The 20453-nt window shown below is 44.5% G+C and overlaps 1 protein-coding gene across 1 annotated transcript in view; it reads left to right on the top strand.

The window, feature by feature from the left end:
• WDR64 (WD repeat domain 64) overlaps window positions 1-20453 on the top strand; it is a 205136-nt gene that overhangs the window by 117166 nt on the left and 67517 nt on the right. The window contains 4 exon segments of the mRNA XM_030194685.1: window positions 1139-1246; window positions 3660-3717; window positions 7025-8359; window positions 18637-18814. Of these exon segments, the coding sequence (XP_030050545.1) occupies window positions 1139-1246; window positions 3660-3717; window positions 7025-8359; window positions 18637-18814 (1679 nt within the window).

Here is a 20453-nt window from a genome sequence, read left to right as displayed (position 1 = left end):
CCCTCTACTGCCCCAGGTGCAAAATAAGTACCTGTATATAATATGTAAACCACTTAGATTGTAATGAGGGTTGTACCAAATATTTGTATTCAATTCAGCTGCAAATAGTGCCCCAAATACATTATTTGTATTTGGCCACTTGAGTGATTTAAATTCAAAAACAAATAATCCAGGGCTCTACTTTGCTAAATCCTACTGAAATGCTGGGGCTCCTTTTAGAAAGTGGTGCTACCAATTAGTGTACATTGAATGTGAAGAAGCTCATGGGAATTGAATGGGCTTCATCATATTCAGCGCACGCTAATCGATAGCACCGCTTTGTAAAAGGAGCCATTGATCTCCAATTTCACATTGCTTCTTTTATTATTTGTTATGTTAAAGCTCAATGCCCGTTATTCATATTTGGTATTCGTATTTGGCCGAATAATATTGTTCATTACTCGTATTCTGCAGAATAGTAAAATCTACTATTCGGTACAGCTTTAATTGTAACCGTAGAATGGCGGTTTATCAAGTCCCATCCCCTATGTGCACACATCTGCACATATATGCCAGTATTCTAATCATTTACAAATGTTAGCACCCACTTTATAGAATTATCCCCTTACCTCCAGATTCTATAAGTGGCACCCAAAATTGCGTACAATTCTGAGATTCATGCACAAATAAATTAGTTAATGAGCCATTATTGACAATAATTTGCTCTAATTTGAATTTGTGTATTGATCTGACTATGTGCAATTCTATAAGGCTCTGTGGTCAAATCCTCTTGCGTGCAACCCAGGGAGGGTCATAGGCGGGCCAGGAGCATTATAAAGAATTGCACGCAATGTTATAGAATTTGGGGGCAGCGCACCCAACTTGCATACCAGGATTTACACTTTGTGTCAGTTGGTGCAGGTCCTCGTGTCCAAAGTTGGGGACCAGAATGCGTGCTAAGCCCTCTTCTAATAGAGCACTTAGCCTGGAGCACCCTTCATAGAATAGCATGAATTTTTCCCGGTGCCTAATTTTTGACACCATTTATAGAATCCAGCCCTTTTAGTGCCTAGAAAACATTATCACAGATTACCTTTTTTCCTTTCTATAATACTTAACATTTGGAAAAGCCAAGTGAAAATAGACTGATTATTTACAGATTTGAAATAGAGAGCACAGAGGATCAAAAGAAGCACCTAAGCCCCGGGGATCTGAAAATGCGAAGAGTCAATGCAATCAAGTTCATTTACCCTGTGGTTACAACCAGGTAACAAGTCTGTAGATTTGTCAGCTTTATATTCTGTCCACTCGATATTTAAAACCATTTAACCAGTTAAATGGCACCTAACCAGCTGTCCATCAATATTCAGTGGGATATAGCCAGTTATCTCCCTTTGAATATGGTCGGTTAGCGATTAGCAGATAGACAGTTATATCACATGATATAACCGTTAATCTGCTGATGTTCAACGCATCATTAGCTGTTTGGCGGCTAAATTAGGCTGACAAAATAGCTGGAATATCTTTGGCCTGCCAGCACTGAATATTGGCTTAGCTGGTTAAATTTTAACTGGCCAAAAAACGCTTGAATATTCAAGCCTCAAGTCTATTGAGAGAATTTTCTATCCCGCCCATCAGAACTTGCGTCTGGGTGGCTTACAATCTAAAAAATGGAAAGGAAGTAGAAACTACAATCACAAACCAGGACAGACTGATACAGTAGGAGCAAAGGAAGAATTTCAATGCTGACAGGAAAGAGAGAGAGGGAGGGGGAAGGTATGTACACTAGGGAGATCTTTTCCTAAGGCGCGCTCACGTTTTTAGCACATGCTAAAATTTTGGGCGCTAAACATTAGAGACACCAATGCATTCCTATGGGCATCTCTAAAATTAGGTTAGCTAATCTTCCAGCACATTAAATAAAAATCCAGCATTCCAGCCAGTCCTAACTATTGTCTGTAAGCATCTAAGAACAGATGAGCCTTTAGGACTGCTTTAAACTGAGCTAGAATGGGGAGAGTCTTTAGTTGGAGTGGCAGTTGATTCCACAACTGGGAGGCCTGCACAGAGAAAAATAGTGTGTCACGTGGCAGCCGAGGGGATGTCGCAGAAAGAAGGGATTGTAAGAAGGGTCCATAAGAAGGTCTTGCTGGGAGGAATGCATCAGGCAAGGAGGACAGTACAGGATTAGAAGACCTGACAGAAAGGAAGGTTCCCCGGTGCGGCAAATCTTTTAAATCAGGAAAAGCAACTTAAAGGTGACACGGTGAGAAAGTGGGATATTCAATGCCAGGCTTAGCACCAACTGCAGGAGGCAGCCCAGCTACCTCTCATGGTCTGAGTATCAGCCCCCTTGTGTGTAAAATCCCTTTGAGCCTGATTTTAAGCCAGTGCAGTCACCTCATGAAGAGGCCCTTTTACTAAGGTGTGCTAATGGATTTAGTGCATTAGCAATTAGTGCATGCTCAGTGGACTGCGTGGATTTAGCGCACACTAATTGTTAGCATACCTTAGTAAAAGGACCCCTAAATGTGCTGGCATCTGTGCTTAACTTAATACAGTTATTCAGTACAGCTGTATCCGCTTAAATATGAGTACCTGATCTCCCACATCCTCCATGTCCCTAGTTTCTTGCTGCATGTGGACAGAGAAAGAAAAGTCTTTTTCACTTAGCTTCTCCACCCAGGTAGTCATCACAGCCAAAAATGAAATGGCCTTGCAGTAAGTTTGCACTTTCCATGTGGCCATTTAGGGGAGAGCACTTACCTCCACCCATTGAGGTGGTGGTAAGGGATCCTGTGCTAACCCGGTAGTAACCGGGCAGCACACGATGCTGCCCGATTACTGCCAGGTAACCCCCTGTGGAAATATTTTAAAAATATTTCTGCTAGTGCCAGAAATAGTGCACGCGCTTGGGGTGGAACTACCACCAGCACCCACTTTTTGGCTGACAGTTGTTCTAGGTTACCACGCAGCAACCCGTTAGTGAAAGGGCCTCGATGTGTATGATCAGAACTAAATATGGTAGCAGAAAGGATATATAAATATATGCAGGTCAATATTTCAAATCTGCAGTCAGTGATTTTTTTTTTTACTTTGGTTGTGGCATTAAAATAAAATTCAGACATTCAGTGGCACTAATCCAGATAGCGGCACACAATATCTGGATAGAGTGGTCAGTACCAGCGCTATCTGGATAGTAGCAATATGCAGACTGCTATCCAGATAGCTAACCAAATAAAGATAGGACAGCAGTTTTTCGGTCCTAACTTTATCTGAATAGGAACCCAGTTAGTGGTCTGAATATTGCCGCTCTCTGGAACTTTGGGCACCGCCTAAACTCTGTTCCAACCTGGCACTATCCAGACAGTACCAAGCCAATCTACAAATATATTCAGTGCACTATCTAGACAGAGCTGTTGAATTTCCCTGGGTCACTGCGGCTAAGGAAAATATCCAGATTACTGTTGCAGTTTCCCTTCGATACTGGACCCATGAATGCATAGCACAATATAATAAATGTTTCTGAAGGGTAAGCTGTTAATTTTCTTCAGCTTATGACTCTGGGGAATTTTAGCTCAATGCATAAGTAATTCTGAGGGTGATTTTTCTTCAAAAGCTTCCAGTGTTTTTCAGGTATCTTTTGCTTTCTCTGTTTTCTTGTTTTGGTATCTGACCAGGAAGGTTGCTTCTACCATTGCAGAGATTCCAGGAAGCCAAGCTACCAGCATGACCAAGGTATGCCTTTCTACTGAGCTTCTACATTTTCAGTTGTTTTCCCCACCCTTTAGAATGGCATCCCATTTCACTTCACGGTTCCTTCTAAGCTGGGTGGGAGTCCTCCAACTGCATTACTGCCAGTGGGGGGTGGTGCTTCAATATTGCATTTTCAAACACTAGAGACAGGTAGGTTCCCTGGAGTTCTGCAGACCTTCTTCTTTTTTTTTCAATTAAATTTTAGTTAACATAAATTTAATACAAACATAAAGTCTTATACTTGTTCTATTTAGGGCCCCTTTTGCTAAGCCACATAAGCGCCTACGCGTGCCCAACATGTGCCAAAATGGACTTACCGCCTGACTACTGTGTGGATCTTGCGACAATTTCATTTTTGGCATTCATCCAATTCACACGTCTGAAAAATATTTTTTTATTTCCTGGCGCGCATAGCGGATGCGCGCAGGTCATTACCACCCAAATTCTTTACCGATAGATCTATGGCTGGCGGTAAGGTCAGAGACCCAAAATGGATGCGCAGCAATTTTGATTTTGCTGCATGTCCATTTTCGTGGGGAAAAAAATGCCTTTTTTACAGGCGCGCTGAAAAATGATTCTGCGCGCGCCCAAAACCTGCACCTACACTACCACAAGCCACTTTTGAGCACGCCTTTGTAAAAGGACACTTTAGTGTACAAAAAGAAGAAGAAAAAACAATATGATAAAGAACTTAGTTATCAGCACTATTCAAAGTTAGAAGGTAAGGGAGGAGAGACGAGGAGAGGAGAATGTAAGAAGGAGATAAAAGGTGGAATAAGAAGTGCAACTTTCTTTAAATTGGTCACCTTGGGCTCTTTCACTAAGACGCCTAGTTGCCTATGCGCGCCCAACGTGCGCCGATTTGTAACTATCGCCTGGCTACCATGTGGCCCGGGTGGTAATTTCATTTCTTACACACGTCCACTGCGCGTGCCAGAAAATATATTTTCCTTTATGTGGCACTAACTGGGTGGTAATCGGCATTGTATGCGCACTGATGATTACTGCCCGGTTAACGTGTGAGACCTTACCACTAAGTGAATGGGTGGCAGTAAGGTCTCAGGCCCAAAATGGATGCTTGCCAATATTCATTTTGCCGCATGTCCATTTTCGGCCAAAAAAAAGGCCTTTTTGGCAGGTGTGCTGAAAAACGGACCTGCACTTGTCCGATACACGTGTCTACACCAGCACAGGCTATTTTTCAGCACACCTTAGTAAAAGGACCCCCTTATTTTCTAACTCCTCTTATCTATCTATGAGCTTCTTTTGCAAAGCCTCGCTGGCAATTCTTGTGTGGCAAATGAGAGGAAGCCCATAGCTTCTGAACAATTAAATAGCATTTAACTGACTATCTGCGAATATTCAGTGAAGGATAGCCAGATATCTTCTGCTGAATATTCGTGGTCAGTCCATGGTGGCCAACTGGCTATATTGCTGCAAATATTCAGTGCATCACCAGCTAAGTTTGGCGGCCAAATTGGGCTGCTCAAATAGCAGGACTATCTTTGACCGCTATAAACGTAATCAGCCAGCGCTGAATATTGACTTGGCCGGTTAAGCTTAAACCAGCCAAAATAAACCCGGATATTCAATGCCAGTCACTGGAAATGGCCTGGCATTGAATATCCGGTCTCATGACCACGGTCTGAATATCAGCCCCAGAGACTTTGGTGGGTTACAACCTGGGTTATTGTTCTGCAGCATGTCTCTGCCTCCCTCCCCCACACCTGTCAACCCTATTTCCTAGTTTTCTTTTATAGGCTCTTCTAGGTGAAGGAGGCAGGCTGTTTTGTAAAGGCAAAAGGCTATATTTGAAAATTGTTTTCAGTGATTAAAAGTGCTACTACACTGATAATGGCTTTTAAATATTAGTTAGGCCTTGTATTTTAAAATCCATTCAGATTATTCCACATAGAAAAACTACCCATAAGAAAAGCAGCAGTGATTACTAAGAGTACCTTTTCTTTTGGCAGTTTTCAAAGAAAAAGTATGTTCATATTTGCATCTGTGGGGGAAAATCTGAAAGTTGCTCCAAAAAAAAAAAAGAACAAAATAAATTATTCAAAGAAGAAAGATCAGAAAACAACTTTATTTTTAAAGTTTTTAAGAACATTTATGGCCCTGTTTACTAAGGCATGCTAGCATTTTTAGCACGTGTTAACGCTAGAGACACCCATATATTCAAGTCTTGGATTTCAAATATGCTGACTTTAGTAAAATGAGGAAGTACCTGAGGAAAAAGCTAGCAGGATGGGAGGATCAGGGGCGTAGCTGCTATGGGGCCATGGGGGCCTGGGCCCCCGTAGATTTGGCCCTGGACCCTCCTGCGGCGACCCTCTCAACCCCCCCTACCGCCGCCAACCCACTGCCTGCTACCTTTGCTGGCGAGGACCCTAATCCCCGCTACCCCACAGTACCATCCCAAAAAATTGCTTTGCCACACCCTTTGCCAAAATCTGCATCCTTCTCCCGCAAGTCTGGCATCACTTCCTTACCTCTCTCCTCATGAGCCCTACAGACTTACAGTGTCACTGGCACTACCAGCAGTGATTACGACAGGTTCTGTCCGGTCAGCCCCGGATCCTTCCCTCTGTTGCTGCATGGGAAGGATGCAGCAGAGAAAAAGCCTCGGAGCTGCTGGAGAAAGCCTGTTATAATCACTGCCCCGGCAAACACTGTAAGTTTATAGGGCCCGTGAGGAGGGAAAGGACCGGGAGGGAGGGAGGGGAGAAGCTGCCCATGGATCTAGGGAAGGAAAAGGAGAGGAGAGGGGAACATAGTGTCCATGGATAGAAGGGAAGGGAGATGGAAATGAAGAGAGAGGAGAGGGAGACATGCTGCACATAGATAGAAGAGAGAGGGGAGAAGCTGCAGATGGATGGAAGGGGTGGGGGAATGCTGCACATGGATGGAAGAGAGGTGAGAAATGCAGCACATGGGTGGAAGTGGAACAAGAGAAGGAGGAGGAAATGCTGCATAGGAAAGGAAGAGGGGGAAATGCAGCACATGGATGGAAGGGAGGAGAAGGGAGAGGGGAGAAATGTTGCATGTGGATAAAAGAGAAGGGAAGAGGTGGAAAACTAGATAGAATTGTAAAGAGGCAGAAAAATGGAAGAAAGCTGAAAGATCAATGCTAAAGAAAAGATGTAAGTTTAAGTTGCAGTTTTCCTTGCGTTGGCAAACCTCAGGCCTCCCCCAGCCCCATCAAATCCGACAATACAACACTAGAGGCGTCATTGATCCCAGCCCGTTCTGGAAGTCCCTCTACAGTTGCGGTGTGCACTTGCAGCCAACCACGCCAACCTATCTCTCTGACTGGGAGAACCACTGCAAGGTTGTGCTGGACCATATTGCACCTACCCATCTCAAGACTTCCCACATCCGCAACTCTACACCCTGGTTCTCGGCTGATCTCAGAGCCTTAAAAACAGAGACTAGAAGTCTGGAAAGAGCCTGGCGTAAGCGGAAGTCGGATGTTGCGTTGGGTGCTTGGAAAGGCAGTCACCGCAGGTATAAGTATGCCATCCGTCAAGCAAAGCGAAAGTACTTTTCCACTACGCTATATTCTGCTGGCCAGGACATCACAAAGATATACCAGCTGATAAACTCTTTCCTTGATACCCGTACTCTAGAATTATCCAGTGCTGATCTTTCTTCTGCTTCCCAACTTGCAGTTTATTTCAATGAGAAAATACTGACCCTACGGTCTTCAACTGTGAGCTGCCTCTCTGATGTGGACGACTTCCTGGAATCTTTGACTATGCCAACGGGTGTCTGCCCGGCTGATCGCATTTGGACCAAATTCACCCGCTTATCACTTGACAAGGTAACCGCTGCTTTACTTAAGTTCGCCAACAAACCCTGTAGATTGGATGTTTATCCGACTCATCTCCTGAAAGCTGCACTGAAGTGTTTTGTTGAAGATCTGACTACTTACCTCAACTTCATGTTAAGTGCTGGATCTTTCCCGCCAGGCCATGGTAATATCCTTCTCACCCCTGTTCCGAAGAATCTAAAGATTAAACCAGACGTCGTCTCTAACTATCGCCCAGTGGCTTCGATTCCCCTAGTTACCAAGTTAATGGAGAGTATGGTCAACGTCCAGCTCAACGACTTCCTGACTGCCTTCGATATCCTACACCCCTCTCAGTCTGGTTTCCGAGCTCAATATAGCACCGAGACTGTCCTGGTCACCCTCTTATCTAACTTTAAGCAAGAGCTATCCATTGGTCGGAAGGTGTTACTGCTTCAATTTGACATGTCCAGTGCCTTCGATATGGTGGACCATGAAATCTTGCTTCATCTGCTGGACTCTTTTGGTATAGGAGGTCCTGTCTTACACTGGTTCGCGGGCTTTTTAACAACAAGAACTTACCAGGTCTCAGTGAACTTGGTTACTTCTGATCCGTGGAAGGCCTCCTGTGGGGTTCCGCAGGGCTCCCCACTTTCACCAGCCTTATTCAATATTATTTTGATGCCTTTAGCTGCTGCTTTCGCAAAACTGGACCTTAACCCTTTCATCTATGCCAACGATATTACAGTCTACATTCCCTTTCGCACCACCGTGTCAGAAATTGTTCATCTCATTGATGCCTGCTTCTCCACCTTAGAACATTGGGCTCAGGTCTTCCGTTTCAAATTAAACAAGGACAAAACACAGTGTCTCATCCTCTCGTCCATCCTCACTCCAGTAACTGACACGGTGCTCCCAGTATTGGGCTCTGTCCTTCCGATTGCCACAAGCCTGCGGCTTTTAGGAGTGCAACTGGACACACACCTCCAACTGGACAATCATGTGCACTTGGTCACCAAAAAAATGTTTCACGCCATGTGGAGGCTTCGGCGTATCAGATACTTCCTTCCTAGAGATTTGTTCTGCACACTTGTCCACTGGCTTGTCCTCTCCCACTTGCACTATTGCAGCGGAATTTACGCAGGCTGCCAGGCCTCTCTGTTGAAAAAGTTCCAAACAGTTCAGAACACTGCTGCGAGACTCATCCTGAGAGAGCAACGCTTTGCACATGCCGAACCCTTACGGTTCAAATTACACTGGCTGCCTGTTCAGGAGCGCATTGCCTTTAAACTCTGCTCCTTGACCCATAAAATTATCTATGGGTTTGCCCCGGAGTATATGCACCCCTTGATCGACCTCCCGCCCAAGAATGCCAACCCTACTGCTCTTTCCTTCCTCCACCTTCACTTCCCAAACTGTAAGGGTGTCAAGTACAAGAGGATCTTCACCTCATCTTTCCGCTATTGGAGTCCTAAGCACTGGAATTCTCTCCCACAACACCTTAAAACTCAATCGGACCACGCCCTCTTCAAGAAGTTGTTGAAGACCTACTTCTTTGCCAAGACCTACTCCTCACTTTATACCGCTGCTTGATGCATCCTCCCTGGCTCCTACCCTGCTAGTTCGCCCTGTTAGATGCTTCTCCCCCTGCATACTCCTTGTATATTCTTCTAAGTTTTCCTATTCTGTATTTTATTTAATGTTTGTAAACCACATTGTGCCTGCATGAGTGGGAAAATGTGGGATATAAGTGAACAATAAATAAATAAATAAATAAATAAATAAATGTAGGGCAGGAAGTGAAGGAGGCAAGAAAAGAAATAGCAAATGGCCAGTAGGTCCTAGTAGTTAATTGCACAAAGGGAGAAAAACAGAACCAGAGACTGGAAACAAGATGATTTGAAAAATAAAAACAACAAAGGTAGGAAAATGGTTTTATTTTCAAATAGTGATTGAATTATGTCAGTTTTGAGAATTTACATCTGCCAGCTTTATTTTGTACTATGCAGAAGGAAATGCATTTCTTTCTATTTCTCTGGTGTTGGCACTGCATACAGAGTCTGATGTCTTGGGTTTCACTTGAATTTTTGTCTACATTAGTACCTTTAGTTTGTGGTTGCTTACCCTGTATTTGAACAGGGGCTGTCTCTGTTCTGCATGCATGACTGAGACCAGGGTGGGGTGCTGTGGAAGAATATGAGAGAGGAAGGAGGTAGGTCCAAAGGGGTTGAGTGAGGGTAGAAATGGAGTTAATATTGTCATAGAGAAGCAATAGGAGATGAAGTAGAAGGTATGAGACAGAATGGCCTGGAGAGAAGGGAAGGAAGAGAAGCAAGGATGATGCCGGGGTTGATGAGGGGATGAGAAGCAATGGAGGTAGATGAGGGCTGAGAAGATGAGTACAGAGAATGGAAATGGGTGAAAGAGGGGTTATTAACAGAATAATTTCTTGAATGATTCTTTCAATTATAAAGCTAATTTAAAAGTGTGTGTTGGGAGGGGAAGGGCATGACATGCAAAAATGTCATTGCGACTTACCCCCTCCCTAAGTGCTTTCTTAACCAGTTGGTGGAATGAACGTTGCCACTAACTGGTTAAGTACTGGCTCCACACAAACTCTGCCCCCAGACGACCCTGGCACTAACCGGACAGTGCCTGGGCAGTCACAGGCAATATTTGGCGGCACTACCCATTTAAGTAATGTTAAATATTGCCAGATGGCCATCTCATGGGGCTTTATTGAGCCCTGTCATTTTATTTTGTATATTTGGTTGTATTGTGCATTATATAGGAATAATTTTGTTCGGTTTTGTTGTTTGTTTCATCGGATTAATTTTGTAAACTGCTCTGACATTTTTTTGAAAGGCAGTATTTGAAGATGAACAAAAAACAAATGGTAGTCTGCTCAGCAAGGTAAGTCAGTTCTATAGCTTCAATGTATATATTCATGTTTCTGTACCGCAGTTCTGCACGTTAGTGATTTTAAGTTCCTATTCTACTAACAATTAAAACAAAAAAAACCTGAAACCAAAAACAAACAAACAGATGTACAGTCTTATACAAGATGCAGGTGCTGGAGTATTTTTGATACGTGTATCCCCTGTGCTTTAAGAGTTAAGATCTGTCATGGAGGTAACATGTTAAGTCATCTGATTCATAGGTTGCAACCGTGGCGTAGCTACGTGGGGCCAGGGGGGCCTGGGCCCCCGTAGATTTGGACCTGGACCCCCCTGCCGATAACCCTCTCGACCCCCCCTCCTGCTGTCGTCGTTGCCTGCCTTTGCTGGCAGAGGACCCCAAACCCCACCAGCAAAGGTAGGTGACGGCGAGTTGGCGGCGGGAGGGGGGGTCGAGAGGGTCATTGGCGGGGGGTAAAATTGGTGGTGGCAGCGGCGGCGGGGTCGGCGGCACCAGGGGGGATAACAGGGGGGGCTAAAATGTGCCCCCTCACCTTGAGCTCTGGACTCCCCTCCCGCCGAAGTCTGGCTACGCCCCTGGGTTGCAATACTGATTTTCTTGAAAACAGCTTAATCAAATGATTCAATAAGATTGCTCTGCACAAAAGTATGCATCAGAAAATAAAATGACACAGGGGAGCATTCAACTGTGCAAGAAATTCAAATGATCTACCACAGAAGTCCCTAGAACTTCCTTAAGAAGGGCCACATAGAATATTTACGTAAGAACATAAGAATCACTATATTAGGTCATATCAAATGTCCATCAAGCCATCCTGCTCCCAACAATGGCCAATCCAAGTCAAAAGCATCTAGCAGGATCCCCAAAAGTAGCTACATTCCGCATGACTTCAAAGAAACAAGTGGGTTGGACAGGGTAGGATTCCCCTCGGAATATGCTGAGTGTGGCTGATACACTGTCTAGCCCTTTCAGTGATCTGAACATTTGAAATAGTGGGGGTGGAAGAAACAAGAAGAAGATATTGAAGAGGGGGAAAGAAAAGGGCCAAGTTGCTTAGGGTCATAAGAATATAAGAACATAAGCATTGCCATACTGAGTCAGATGGAAGGTGCATCAAGCCCAGTATCCTGTTTCCAGCAGTGGCCAATCCAGATCACAAGTACCTGGCAAGATCCCAAAAGAGTAAAACAGACTTTACGCTGCTTATCCCAGCAACAAGCAGCGGATTTTCCCAAGGCCATCTTAATAATGGCGTATGGACTTTTCTTCCAGGAAACTATCCAAACCATTTTTAAACCCTGCTAAGCTAATTGCTTTCACCACATTCTCTGGCAATGAATTCCAGAATTTATTACACATTGAGTAAAGAAATATTTTCTCTGCTTTGCTTTAAATTTACTACTTAGTAGCTTCATACACAATTCTGTAAGTTATGTGCTAAAGGGCTTGCATATAGGTGCACTTATTTATGCTTGCTATTGACATGGCATAAGTAGGCACGCCTAAATGTAGGCATATAGATGCCAACTTACACTAGTATTATATAAGAGCTCTTATAGAATAGGTTGACAGCCCATGTAATATAAGCGCCTAATGTGTTCACCAGCCATTGCGAATGCACAATTGGCTTTGAATATCGGTCTGAATATTTGTATATTTCTTAACAGTTAGCAGAGTTGCCATAAGCCCAGGGAACCCTATCCTCTTCCTTCCCCCTTCATCAGCAGTTGCTGGGGCCATGCTCATCTCTCTGACAGTGACTGTTCTAGCACTGTGAGCATATTCACAACTTGAGAACCAGCACGTCTGCTCCTTGTTGATCTTGCACATTGAAAGATAGTGGCAGCCCATTAGTTTGTACATGTTCATTCTGCTGGTCCACTGCTCCTCCTGCTGCCGCTGCCAGACTGGATGAAAGTTGGCCATGGGCTGTAGGTTGAAGAGTACACTAACTGTCAAATGAGAAATGATGCTATGAGCTTGTTGTATAGTTTTACGGGGTAGATTCAAGAAAGGGTGCCAATAGTCAGGTTTTAAAAAATTGAGCACTAAGTAAGTATTTTATAATGGCAAAGTTCTATAAATTTAGTGCATAATTGCCTGACCCACCTATGCCTCTCCCATGTTAATGCCCTCTTTGCAATTAGTTACGCACTATTTGCCTGGTATTTAGCACTATTTAACTGGCCAGGAACGACTCCTGGCCAGTTAAATAGTGCTTAACTAGCTGTCTGCGAATAGTCAGAGAGATGATAGCCAGTTATCTCCCACTGAATAATCACGGTTGGCAATTAGTGGATAATCGTCTATATCGTGTGATACAGCCGGCTATCTGCTAATATTCAGCACATCATCAACTAAGTTTGGCGGCTGAATTGGGCCACCGAAATAGCAGGCCTATCTTTGGCCAGTTTAAACTTAACCGGCCAGTGATGAATATTGACTAGGCCTGTTAAGTTGAAACCAGCCAAAAGTAAACCAGATATTCAATGCTGGTCACCAGAAACGGCCCGGCATTGAGGGGGTCTTTTACTAAAGATTAGCTCGAGCTATCTGCAACAGAGCCCATAGGAATAAAATGGGCCCTGCTGCAGATAGCTCAAGCTAATCTTTAGTATAAGACCCCCTGAATTTCTGGGCTCAGCGCTGACTGCAGGAGGCAGTCCGGCTAACTGCTGCGGTCTGAATAATGGCCCCTACAGAACTTAGGCCCTATGTTTATAGAATAGCGCCTATGTGCGGTTACACACAACTGCAAAATGATGCCAATGTATGCCACTTAAGGGTCATTATTGGAAGTTAAAGCCAATTAGTGCCCACTTAAACAATTAGGTGAAGACAGTGGCGTAGCTAGGGTAGTTGACACCCGGGGCCAGTCATTTTTTAACACCCCCCCCCCCCCCAAATCCAGTACTAGGCATACCGAGAATACAAAACACTCACGACCTATAGAGCAATTCTACCATACCATAAGCAGTCGTTTCTACGAGTCACACAAGGAAAAGGAAAGCATCTTAAGCACTACAGTGAGCACTAGAACATCAATTCACCTATTGTAAAACGAAACCAGACAGAATAGTACAGATCGTCGATCCTGCACAGTCAATGCCAACTGAAAGCCATGTCTTTTTCACAAACACAGATACACCCTAATCCACTATAGAATAAGTAATCATAAACTTTCTATTTAGACAAAAATTAAACTGAACCCCCGATGCCAGACTCTGCATACAATGCAACACCACAGAAACAGAAAATGTCTCCTAGTACTGTGCAAAATATAAAGACAGCAGATGTAAATTTGAAAAAACTAACAAATACCAATCACCACTTTACAAATTAACAAATAGAAATAAAACAAATACAGAAAATAAAATAATACCATTTTATTGGACTAATACATTTAGCTTCCAGAGGCCAAAATCTCCTTCCTCAGGTCAATACAGTATAGTGCTGTTACAGTATCCTATCCTGATCTGAGGAAAGGGGTTTTGTTCTCTGAAAGTTAAGTCAAAATGTATTAAAATTAGTCCAATAAAAAGATTACCTTATTTACATGTTCTATTTACAAACATTTATTAACACAGCTACAATACTATATCCTAAAGCAAAATAATAAAAATATATATTTACAGTTTGTTGTCTTTGGTTTCTGCTTTCCTCATCTTTTCACCGTCTTCTTTCCATCCAGCATCTGTCTTCGCTCTTTCTCTGCCATCCAGTGTCTTCCCTCTCTAATGTCCCTTCCATCCACATCTGCCCTCTATTTCTGCCCCTTCCATCCACCATCTGCCCCAGTCTGCCATCTCTCTCTCCCCCTTCCATCCACCATCTGCCCCAGTCTGCCATCTCTCTCTCCCCCTTCCATCCACCATCTGCCCTCTCTCTCGCCTTTCCATCTAGCATTTGCCCTCTATCTCTGCCTCCTTCCATCCACTGTCTGCTCTTTCACTCCCTTCTATCCACTGTCTGCCCTTTCTCTCTGCTCCTTCGATTCACCATTTGCCCTCTCTCTTTCCCCATCCCATCCATTCAGGGTCTGCCCTCCCTCTCACTCCCCATTCCATCCAGGATCTATCCCCCCTCTCTCACTGCCCCCTCTTTTCGGCTCCCAGTTCCCACCAGTGGCTGCCCCTAGTTCCAGATCCATTGTTTCTCCCATCCACCCCTGCCCCAGGCATGACCCCATTCTCCCTCCTGCCCACTTTTCAGACCCCAGTTCCAGCTTCATGCCCCTTCTCCCATCTGTCTCCCACCCAGTCCCTTCTGCCCATCCGAGTCCCCCTCACCCCATCTGTCTCCCACCCAGTCCCTTCTGCTATCCAAGTGCCCCCCACCCTCACCCCATCTGTCTCCCACCCAGTCCCTTCTGCCCATCCGAGTCCCCCTCACCCCATCTGTCTCCCACCCAGTCCCTTCTGCTATCCAAGTGCCCCCCACCCTCACCCCATCTGTCTCCCACCCAGTCCCTTCTGCCCATCCGAGTCCCCCTCACCCCATCTGTCTCCCACCCAGTCCCTTCTGCCCATCCGAGTCCCCCTCACCCCATCTGTCTCCCACCCAGTCCCTTCTGCTATCCGAGTCCCCCCACCTTCACCCCATCTGTCCCCCACCCTCACCCTGCCTCGTCTTCTCTCTGTCACCTGGTCTTTAAAAAGAAATTGCCGACGCGATAGCGAGTGCAGCACCTCGTGTGCAAGTAAAAGAAGCGGATCCGATCATCTCATTGGGCCTTCCTTCACTGTCCCGCCCTAGAGGAAATAGGAAGTTACATCAGAGGAGGGTGGGACAGTGAGGGAAGGCCCAATGAGATGATCGGATCCGCTTCTTTTACTTGCACACGAGGTGCTGCGCTCGCTATCGCGTCGGCAATTTATTTTTAAAGGGCTGGTGCGGAGGATGCCAGGAAGAAGAGCAGCGGGAGCGGCGGCACCCCCCTTTCTGGTGACACCCGGGGCAGACCGCCCCCGCCGCCCCGCCCTTGCTACGCCACTGGGTGAAGATCTGTAACTTGCACGTGCAATTTTGCACACTAGTTGCAAAATTCTGCACCCAAGTTTATGGAATTAAGGGGTATTAGGGAAATTCTATAAATGGTGCCTAAAGTTAGGCACTAATTTTACGCCCAATGTTTGGCGTGGAAAAGCGTTTTAACAGATGCAAGGTGCTGAAAAGGGGCTGAAACTGAAGATTGGCATGAAAATACACTTCGCTCAGTTATAGGATAGCACCTAAGTGTATCCATGTGCAGCTGCAAAGGGGGGTATTTCCAGGGGCATGGGCGGGTCAGGGGCATTCCAGAAAATTATGCCCAGTATTATAGAATACCATGGATGCATGCCCGACTTGCGCACCAGGATTTACATCTGGTCTCCGTGTAAATCCTCACGCCCAAAGTTGAGCGCAAAATTGAACAACCAACTATTTTATAAAGAATGCTCATGCCAGAGCTCTATTTATAGAATATCGCTGGGTGATGATTTTTTTTTCAGCTCCCATACTTGTGCACCATTTACTGAATCCGGCCCTATATGTCCAAGGGATGAAGAATTTTTGGTCATGTAGGACTATATTCTATATAAAGCGCCTGAAAAATCAGCGCCGAAAATATTTCTGTCTAGGCGTATTCTGTAAACTGCACCTAGATTTAGGTATGGTTTATATGGCCATCCCTGCGTCTAACTCTAGGTGCGTCCATTTACGCCAAGTAAATCTTGGTGTAGATTACCGGTGCCTAAGTTAGGTGTGGAGCAGGTGTATTCTGTAACCGTACGCATAGATTTTCAGAACACCCACTGTCTGCTTATTCCATGCCCATGGTCATGCCCCCTTTTTGGCAGTGTGCATTAGAATTTACACACACCACTTTACAGAGTACACCTAGCAAGTGTGTGTAAATTTTAATTAATGCTAAATTAGTATCAATATTTGCTTGTTAAGTGGCAATTATCGGCATTGATTGGCTGGTTAAGTAATTAAATTGTATGTGCAAATCCAGAATATGCCTGGATTTGCACGCATGATTTCAGTCTCACTATATAGAATCTGGGCGATAAAACTGATATTTTAAAGCACAAATAACACAGGTATGAAGAATTGGTAATCAGAAGACAATTAGTCTGGTTGACCTATAAAAACAGAGTGCTTATCCTCAGTGTAACTGATGTCAACAGGGAATTAAACTTTCCTAAGCCTGTAACTACATTTTTCTTCAGTCTTCGGTCATTTTCATGTTATTTTCTGTGTTTTCAGACAAGTGGAATTATTGAAGGACATTCTCCAGGTGGGTACAGCTGATCTTATATTTCTGGTGAACTTTAGTTCTTTAAGCCTAGAAAAAAGTTCCTTCGTCAAAATGGCACCTTGAGCAGAGTAATAGAGCTATGTAAATTAGTTTTAAGTGGCTTTTGTCCTTTTGTTTGTTTATTATGACAAATCAAATGTCTGTCAGCCACACAAAATTCAAATTACTAGGTCACTGAGACTTATTTGCTATTAAATTTTATGTGGCATCACATAGAATTTATCCCCTTGGTTCATAGCAAAGTCTCGTTTTAAGGAAGAAAGATCACCAACCAAACAGAACAGGGGGTTCCATAAAGAATAGAAATACAGTATATACTGTTAGAAGAAATCTGGATTCTAAAATGTGCTGCACCAGGACTTCAGCCAGTAAACAACCAAAGTAGTATGAATTCAGTAAAAGGTTGGAAAGTGGCAAGGTGTCAGATATGTCTGATTGGGTAGCCAAAAAAAAGGCTTGATTACAAAAACATTTTAGCTAATATCCTTAAAAATATCAAACATATAAATAGCAAGTGACCGACTCACCTGCAAATGTGCAGTACAGACTTCCCTCTCTGTCCTGCCCTCGCGTCCATGTGATGACGTCAGAGGGCGGAACAGAGAAGGAAATGGAGTCGGACGCTGCCATTGCTGCTGGAGCCTGGAAAGTTAAAAAGAACCAACATCGCCGGCGCACCAACCTCCAACCCACCCATCCCGGACGTCGTCGTCGCCGCTGCTCCCACCCCCCTCCATATCGGGCCCCCTGCACTGACCTGACAGCGCCTCTCACCTCCGTGTGGAAGCGCTCTGCTGCTGCCTGCAGTGCTTTCACACGAAGGTGAGAGGCGCTGTCAGGTCAGTGCAGGGGGCCCGGCACGGAGGGGGGACGAGCAGCGGTGAGGAGGGTAGCTGGACATGGGGGGAGGGCAGGGGGGAGGGGGCATGGTTGCTGGACATGGGGTGACAGCAGGGCAGAGAGGAGGGTTGCTGGATATGGGGGGGGGGGAGGATCGGTGGACGAGGTGAGGCCAGGGGAGAGAGGAGGGCTGCAGTACTCGCCCGTTTTTACGGGCTTAATGGCTAGTATATGAATAAATCATGCACTCATTTAGGTAACACTAACCCTGTAATGCTGTCAGTCGAAGCGTTACATAGGAGTTCATAGCTCTATTGTTGTTGGGGAATTATACACAAGACCTTATATCTGCTTCCACGGAGTTCCCCACCTTGATTTTATACTCTGACCCCTGAGGCAGGCATTGTCTATGCTGAAACACGGCCCGTGTCGGGTCAATTACCAATAAAGGACTCCCGCTGTCCCAGTCTTGAAGGCCCAGTTGTGCTTTTTTCTGTATGAAAAAAATTATAAACACCTCAAAAAATAATTAATTTGAAAATACGTTATTTAATAACATCAAAATAATACAGATTATGCCAAGGCAACTGGAATACCGAACTGAAACACACTTATCAGTACCACCATATTGGCAAATGACAAATAACACCAAGATATTTGAATATTACAAGAACCAATAAAAATAGCCATATCCAACAGGTAACCATTGGGCCAATAAAATTTCGTTTGTAAGAGTAGCCAATAAAACTACAACATTGTATCCAATAAAATTTTTTCTTCTATGGAACTACTGATTCAAAAATTTTTGTCTTTTTCAAAAAGCAGCATTCCATTCATTTTCGCTATTAAGACCATTAGTAAATAGTGTCTCACAGAAAAATCCATTGCTGTTCTTTAATAAGTAACCTCCTGAAGACGTCATCTCCCCAGGGTAACATCACACCATCCAACACTAAAAAATGCAAGTCAGAAATGATGTTGCTTTTCGTGCCATTGCTGAACAAGAGAAGCTTGTTTGCATAACATAAACTACCGAGATTTGCAGAAGAAGGCCCCTGAGAAGGTGCATTGGGAGTCTGAAATGGACGCTGCTTTCCAGACCCTGATTTATGCCCTCTGCTCTGAGCTGGTGCTGGTCAGCCTGGACTTCAGTTGGCTTTTTGTGGTACAGATGGATGCATTGGATGTCAGTCTTGGGGCAGTTTTAGCCCAAGAAGTGGACGGTGAAGAACAACCTGTGGCCTACATAAGCTGGAAGCTGTACCTAGGGAGTGAAACTATGCAGTGATTAAAAAGGAAGCCCGAGCTGTCAAGTGGGCCTTGGAGATCTTCCAGTATATTATCTGCTGGGTCGGCACTTCTTGCTCATCATGAGCCATGATGAACCCCTCAAGTGGCTGGCTTGCCACAAGGAGTCAAATGCACACATCATGCAGTGGTTCCTTAGCCTCCAGTCCTTCAGTTTTGAGATGCAACATCAGGCAGGCCGAGATCATGCAAATGCTAATTTTTTTGTCTCAGGAGGTGGACCCTGATATGGAAGGTGCTCAACTGGGCATGGTTGAGCTGAAGGGGAGGATGAGTGACAGAGTCTATAGGATGCTATCACTTCCCCTTAAGAATAGTGTCTCATAGTGTGAGAACCACCTTAAAACTCATAGTCCTGCCCAAGGGGGAAGTGACATGGGAGGGGTGGAGCAAGGAGGGCATGGTTCAGGAATTATAAAAGCTCAGGGCATAGCTAGGTTAAAGAGGTCCAAAAGGAAGCAGCAACACCTGACTGCATATACATCCACCACTTATCTGTGAACAGGAACCATGATAGTCAGGTAAGCCAAGTTCAACTTCGAACTTTGCAAACTTATAGCTTTGACCTGGTCAGATGCAAGCCAGCCTGTTGACTGCTAAAGATTGCACTGGTACTTTGGGGAGCCAGACTAGAGCCTAGCTACTAAACACAGACTAAGAGTTCTATCTTGGAATGTTTCGGGTATGGCTCAACTAAATAGATACCAGGCAGATATCGTTTGTCTGCAAGAAACTAAATTGAATGATGATGAACACCAAAAATTCAGCAGAGGGTGAGTGGGGGTGGGGGGTTTATTACTCCTCCTCGCCATGGTGTAAAGCAGGAATAGTGGTGTTTATTAGGAAATCACTGTTGTTGAGGATACACCTATTCTACGTGATGATTTTGGTAGATATCTTATGTTACAGATAAAACTTCCCAGATGCAAATTCAGTCTTTTAGCAGTCTATGCTCCAAATCAATATGAACATGCCTTCTTCATGCGCTTGGTTCAAGTAGGTCTGTGAGATCCTGCAATACCTTTGTTATTAATGGGAGACTTTAACCAAGTTATGGATGCCACGATAGACCAGTCTGCTTCTATTGGAAGTGCGCAAATGGGTGTAGACCACGTCTGCTCTACTGGAGCACCTCTTTGGGTTTGATAGATATATGGAGGATGTTTCATCCAGCAGAGAGAGACTAAACACACATATCCCAGGCACATGGTACATTATCCCGTATAGATTATATATTTGCCTCTCAGTCTTTGTGTAATCATGTAAATAAGACAGAGATTGGCCCCATAATGATTACGGATCATGCCCTGCTCTGGGTGGACCTAGATTGGTGACAAACATCTGGGGATCGTCCTGCATGGCGATTTCCAGCTTATCTTTTTGAGGATACTCATTTTCAGAAATATTTGAAAGAAAAATGGGAGGCCTATGTTGGTTTTAATGTACAGCATGTGCATAATCTGGGCCTCTTTTGGGACACCTGAAAAGCAGATTTACGGGGTGATATAATATCATATGTGGCTAATAGAAAGCATAAGTTGGTCCAGGGAATAG

Source organism: Microcaecilia unicolor, chromosome 3 (genome assembly GCF_901765095.1).
Source record: "Microcaecilia unicolor chromosome 3, aMicUni1.1, whole genome shotgun sequence".
Lineage (NCBI taxonomy): Eukaryota > Metazoa > Chordata > Amphibia > Gymnophiona > Siphonopidae > Microcaecilia > Microcaecilia unicolor.
The sequence above is the reverse complement of the archived record's forward strand: the minus strand, read 5'-3'. Positions and strand labels throughout refer to the sequence as shown.